Source organism: Grammomys surdaster, unplaced genomic scaffold (genome assembly GCF_004785775.1).
Source record: "Grammomys surdaster isolate TR1022 unplaced genomic scaffold, NIH_TR_1.0 198, whole genome shotgun sequence".
In the NCBI taxonomy this organism is placed as follows: domain Eukaryota; kingdom Metazoa; phylum Chordata; class Mammalia; order Rodentia; family Muridae; genus Grammomys; species Grammomys surdaster.
In genome coordinates this window covers 7,767,744-7,774,371 of record NW_021604643.1, presented here as the reverse complement: position 1 = coordinate 7,774,371, position 6,628 = coordinate 7,767,744, and the positions used below count along the sequence as shown (strand labels likewise).

General features: G+C 45.3%; 1 protein-coding gene across 1 annotated transcript in view; it reads right to left on the bottom strand.

Annotated features, from left to right (window-relative positions):
- Positions 1-480: 480 nt before the first annotated feature.
- Positions 481-6,628, bottom strand: part of Dtx4 (deltex E3 ubiquitin ligase 4) — a 34,363-nt gene continuing 28,215 nt past the window's right edge. Inside the window, exon 9 of the mRNA XM_028770176.1 lies at positions 481-3,733. Within this exon, the coding sequence (XP_028626009.1) occupies positions 3,500-3,733 (234 nt within the window). The 3' untranslated portion in view covers positions 481-3,499. The remainder of the gene's footprint in view (positions 3,734-6,628) is intronic.

Sequence of the window (6,628 nt, the reverse complement as noted above, 5' to 3'; positions counted from 1 at the left end):
CACACACACACACACACACACACACACACACACACACACACACACACACACAGTACCCCTACACAATGCACCCCACACACATCTACCACCTCCACATGCACCCCTTTATACAACCATGCATCTCCTCGCACACATGCACCTCCCACACACATACAGTCCCTCATACACACATGCATCCCCCAACACACAAGAAGCCAATGTCTATGTTTTTAAAGATGACCCTTACCCCCACAAGTTCGCATACTCATTTCCGTTGCTTTATGGCCTGTTTCTTTGAGGAGAACTCAGAGTCAAGCCAGGTCAAGTGTGTGGGTAGAAGAAATGTGGGAGATTTTAGAAAATGAAGAAAGGGGAGTTTCCCTTTATCAAACTAGTTGGATTGAGGTTGCCCACAGATAAAGGAAGTAATCCTCGTGCTTCTGAGACAGGTGCCAAAGCACTTCTACAAAAGCAGCCCCTCAGGAGGAACATCAATTTGTGCTTGTTCATTTGCAGTTTATTGTTCTGCATATACACCTCATGAGCACCAGGGGGCAATGTCCTCCCACAGAACAACATCAACAACTTCAAATCACAGCAGTTACAAACAGAACACCTGACATCTGGACATTCACCAGCCCTCTCCCAGAAAACTCCACTGAGATATAAGTGACCACCAACAAGCAGGGGGGGGGGCAATGGTTATTTCTTGGGCCACAGCAGCCTTCTCCCAATCCTCTCATGCACACAACAGTGTGATACCAGGACAAGTACTTTTGACCCAAGTATAAAATCACATGGAAGTTTGAATCTTACAAAAAGGAGAGGGGAATGGAAGCACAAAGGCACAGACAACCACAGATATACCACATAGCTTTTCAAGGGATAAGCATCTCACAAGGTGAGTCTCCAATCCCATTTGTCACCCCTGGAGTCTCATGAAGGGAAAACATGGCTGCTGGTGCTGAGACTGTAAAAGAAAAGGCCTGGAGGCCCTGTGTGGCCCAGTAGAGCACACCAGGGCTTCTCTTGGGGAAATACTCTGGAGCAAAGTAGCTCGTGCCCAGGGCCTAATTTTATTGAAACCAATTCTGTATATTTTTGGGCTGGCACAAGAGAAAGAGTAAGGTATCAGCCAATGCTTTGACTGACATACTGTTGAGACTGCCGAGGTTCCATCAGCCCACAAAGTTGAAAGAGTGTAACTTGAGGGTGAGGTAGCCTCTCAGAGCATCCTCAGGGAAGAAGGAAACGAGGCACGGGGCACTTTAAAGTCCTCTGGGGAAATTCTTGAAGGCATGAAGACTAACCCTCAAAATGGTTTTTCTTCTAGAACAATCACTCCCTGAGATGTCCTTCTGGGCTCTTCCTTTCACTTGTCCTGCATCTACCTCCTCTGCTGCATGAAAACATTCCCACTGGCCATTCATGCATCTCAGAGCCTGCTTTCATTTCTTCTTCACTCTGCTTCACTTTCCTATCCATGGACTCCCAGTCTAATTTCTCATCCTTCTTGCCAAGAAGCAGGGAAGGTAGGTAACAGAGTACTAAAGGCAAAAATGATTGTAAGCCCTCATTGAGGGTCTGAGTATCTCTGAAATGTGTTAATCTATTAAAAGGGTGTGACTTTAACTCCTGTGGATATGTGCCTTCCACTTAGTTCTGATGTCTCTTTCTCTACTTTGGCATGAATTTTCCCCGAGGTGCAGTGAACTCAGCAATCTTCTGCTCGGCTTGTGAGACAAAATTGCCCCCACCCCCCAAATTGATAGGACGGGTTGGACTAAGAAGGTCGAACATTCCCTCCTACCATAGCTCCCCCTAGTGGGAGGCGATTAAAGTTTCATTAGCCATTTGTAGAGTGAAAGAAAACTCAGCACCAGGGAACTGGGTTAGGGACACTTGGGTGATTGTACTGGACACAGCAATAATGTCAACAATGATGGAAGCCATTGAACATATATATATATATATTTCAAACCCTCAAGACATGAGGTATATAAGTTTAAATTAGTATCCAGAGGAACAAACACAGAGTTAAAAGAACCCATGTCCAAAGGGGAAATTGGTTTCCCTTCTTGATTCTCCATTCTTTCTTACCTGACACCTAATTCATTCTTTAATGGGACAAAAGTTGAGGAGATTCTGGGGATAGATTGCCTTGGGATACCACCCAGATGCCGTTTAGAGGAGACCAGGATGTGTTCCTGTGTTAGGAATGAACTAAAGAGGCTCCTGCCACCATGGCTTTGGCCAATCTATACTAGATGGAGGCTGGAGAAGGGGGTTGGGATGGGGAACAGTAATATCTCTGGCCTTGAACTAGCAAATCTGCGGGAAGATGAACTGAGCTCTCATATAAACAAGACTGGGTGGAGCCTGGCTCTGATCTAATATTAATAGGAAAGAGAAGGGTCAATCTAGCTCTTGCATATAGCTCTTGCATCAACACACCTTCCCAAGTGCAACTCTGTGTTCAACAGGGTCCAAGTTTATCATGAGATGGGCTGGCAAAGGCTGAGAAAAGTCAAAGGGCCATACTTTTACTATTGGATCCCCAACAGAATTGGGATTTGGTATGTGAAACAGAATTCAGAGACATCATGGGACTTTCCCAATAAAACACGCACACACACACACACACACACACACACACACACACACACAGATGACAAAGAGCCTGGTGTGGGCTCCAACTCACAGTGACTTGATGAAACTGAGCTGGTTTGAAATGAGCTGGGAAGAAGGCTATGGGATCCTCTCCCTGAGGATACTGCAGATGCTCAGTGAGTTATGCAGGCTATGACTGGATCAGAGAGCGCTTAGTTGGAAACAGTATCATGGCACGCCAACCCAGAGAGGGATCCCTGAGTCCTTCCATCCACTTGAGAGAATCAGATGCCTATGCACAGGTCAATGGATGAGGAGGAAGGAAGGGTCCAGACTCCTCACTAGGGACACACTCCCAGAGGCATTTGACTCTGACCCTCTTAACACAAACTGCTTCCTTACTCTGCACCAAGGCATCCAATTTCTGATGTCACGTCAGTCTACACCTCTCTCTCCAATCTTGCACAGTGAGAGCTCCCTGACTCTAGTGGAGGAAAAAAAAAAAAAGAACAGAAACTCCACTCTCAAAGCAGAGTGAAAGCAGCAAGAAGCCAGATGAGGAGAGGGACCTCAGCTCCAAGAGGCCAGGATATGGAGTGCCTCAACACTCCCATACATTAAGTGTGCTGACCATAACCCCTGCTAAGGGATGGGGATAGGTGCAGGTTCTTGCCTACCCAGTACTGAAGACTCCATGGAGACAGAAAGACGTTGGCCCTCATCCCACGTCTTGTTTGCATTGGATGAAGTTTATGAATGACATCACCTTAATCCAGCTCCCTCTGTGACTGAGAGGGATGAGAGGTGGGGATAATACAAGAAGGGAAATGAGGGAGTCAGGAGGCATGGCATCAACCTCTACCTTGACTCTCTCCATTTCCTGTCCAGCGGTCCCCAGTACCCTCCCGCCTCAGTCCTTTTCATGGGAAGTGCTGTCTTCAGAGATACCCTGGGCAGCCAGTTCAGCCAGCACATTATCCAGGTAATTGGCGTCTGGGTAGCCATGGCCAGTGAGATTAGAGCCAAATTCTGTCTTGTGGTGCACCTCATTCCAGATGACAGTGTCGGACTCGCCAGTGGTGCTGGAGGTTCCAATGGCAAAGATGAGACGGCGGTCCCAGGCCACCAGAAGCAACTTCAGAACCTAGGGCAACAGGGGTGAGAGACCACACAGGAAGTTGTTCAGTAACAACCAGACACCAATCTTGAGATAGTGGATTTGTCGTGATGTCCCCAACCCTTCCTTCATCATGATGCCTTAAGCAACCCAGAAGAGAATGATTTGAAATCAGACACTGAGCACTGTTAGATTGACTCTCACCTCTGTCACTGAATAACTGTGTAACTTTGACAAACTCAAACATTTGAATGAGGTTTGTGGATTTATAAAATGGCAGCACTATCACCCACTCCAAGGGTTGTGTGCATGTGTAGTACATGCATGTGCATGTGTGTGGACACACACAGCTGTATGTATGTGCTTGGAGGCTATTGACTGAAGCTGTGTGGTTTGCTGGAGTGGTCGCCACCCATTTTTTTTTTTGAGATAGGATTTCTCACTAAACCATCATTAGTAAATATGACCCAGATTCAAATCCATACTGCAAGGAGGGGTTTCTTAATATTATGCTAAGACAAGCACACTTTGTAAAGAAGAAAAGGAAAGGCCCCTGAAATGTCTATGTGTTAATTTTAATTTTAATTTTAATTCTTTTAACCAAAGAAACTTGATCCCAGAAATTGTGTTTGGGATAACTGACATAGTGTCAGGGAAAAGAAACAGCACCCTTCAGTAGAGGTTATCGAAGGATCTTGGAAACAGCTTGGAAGAGGAGAGTGCAGAGGAGAATGATCTGAATGGACCTGGCCACTTAAGCAAGAATCCAAGATGGTGAATGTGTATAAGCTGGGTCCCAAGGATTTGGGGTCTGTCTTCTGTAAAGAGGAAAGACTAAGGAAGCCCTTGCAACATGAGTGTAGTCTTGTGCTTGTTTGAGACAGTGGCATGTATCCCAGCCTGGCCTCAAACTTAACAGGCAGAGAAGGTTGCCCCTGAATGCCAGAGCTGAGATTACAGGAATGTGCAAGTTGCCTGGTTATAAGTGCAAGAGACGGAAGCTGGGGTTGGCCACATTGTAGGCATCTGTTTTACTAGCGGAACTCTGACTGCAGTCTCAACAGCAGACTTTACAGTGGAGACATTCAGCTGTGACCTTGGGCTAAGGCACAGAAATTTGTTTATTGGTGGAATGCTGCCTGCCTTAATTCTGACTCTTGGTTTGAGAACAGAGCACTACTGCATCTGTCTTGATATTGCTGTTTCTTTGTTACAAACTATCCTCTCCCTCCCTAGAAGGGCAGAACATACCCACACCCCTTGACATTGGAGCAGAACAGAAAGATAGGGTGTATTATGTGATACAGGGAGGGAATGGAAGCCCCCACTCGTCTGGTTGAAACCTCCAGCTAGCTGAGAATCAAGAATCTAGCACAATTAACACTTGGTGTAAAGGTTGCTCACACAGGGCTATGTCTTTTATACAGATATATCTTTAATAAAAATGTTAACATAGCGATAAGCTAGACTTAAGGGGTGGTTGTATACCACCTTGAGTAGGAATCTTTTCCTATTTTATGGGAATCTCAAACTGTTAATTTTATTTATAATGAAGATGCCCTACCTTTCTGTATCCTAGTGGCCTAGGGTTTTCCTTGTCAATTTGAATCCTATCAGATGTCCCTTGTGACCACCTTAATGTCTTGTTCAGGCTTCTTGGAAACCTTTGAGGTTGGCTTCCATAGCAGGAAGAGACGTGCTGAGTCTGCAGATGAATGCTTGTGCACCCCTAAATTCATGGGAACTTCTTACCAATACCTCCAAATTGAGTATTAGAAATATGGGGCTTATTAGGTCCTAAGAAGGAATGTCAATGAATGAGATTAACACTTTTATAAAAGGAGGCTGGCAAAGGGAATTCTTGCCCTTTCTCCCTGGTGAGGACACACAGAGAAGAGGCTTTGTCTGTGAGCAGGAAGTGAATCCTTGCCAGATTCTGAATCTGCCAGCACCTTGATCTTGGACCTCCAAAACCCCAGGACTGTGAGAAAGAAAGACCTGCTGTTTATGAACCACTCACTCTATGGTCTGTGGTAGTTTGCTACAACACCCCAGATATGCTTACATATGTTTGAGCTTTGACCCACAGCAGCAACATAACCATTAACACTTGATGCAGAAAGACAGACATTAGTTGAGTAAACTTCTCAAATCTGGAAAGGAAGCTGACTAAAAGCATGCCTCTTGCATTTCCCCAACGCTTCCCTAAGACAAGTAGCTTTTCACCCTCTTGGCATCAGGCCAAGATTCTGAAAATCTAGTTATTTCAATTAGACTGTTTAGAACCCTGATCATGAATTTAAAAAAGAATCCTGAAAACCAATAAAATAATCTCCCACCAATTAGGATCCCAGAACATTCTGCTAATGCTTTGGTGTGTGTTCAGATCAGATCAACCAGGGATCCTAAGAGGATGAAATGGTTTCCAGTTCTGAGTTTCTATCACGTTCTTAGGAGTTAAAAATAACAGGGCTCTAGATAACAATCATAGTGTAGGTGAACTATTGTCAATAAGATTTTGAGAAGAAAAAATAGTCGCTCTACTCCCAACCACCTGCAAAAACATTCTAATCAGGCTGGTGAGACAGACGGCTCAGTGAGTGAAAGTCCTCGCTGTGCAGGTCTGATGGCCTGAATTCAGATTCCCAGAAAGCACATTAGAGGTCAGATGCAGTGATGCACACCTGTAATCCTGGCACTCCCGTGGGGAGATGGGAGGTAGGCACAGAAGAATCACCTGAAAGCTCTCAGGCCAGCTAGTCTGGAGTAAGCGATGCAGCAGTAAGAAACAAGAACATACACACACACACACACACACACACACAGACACACACACACACACAGACACACACACACACACAGACATACACACACACAGAGAGAGAGAGAGAGAGAGAGAGAGAGAGAGAGAGAGAGAGAGAG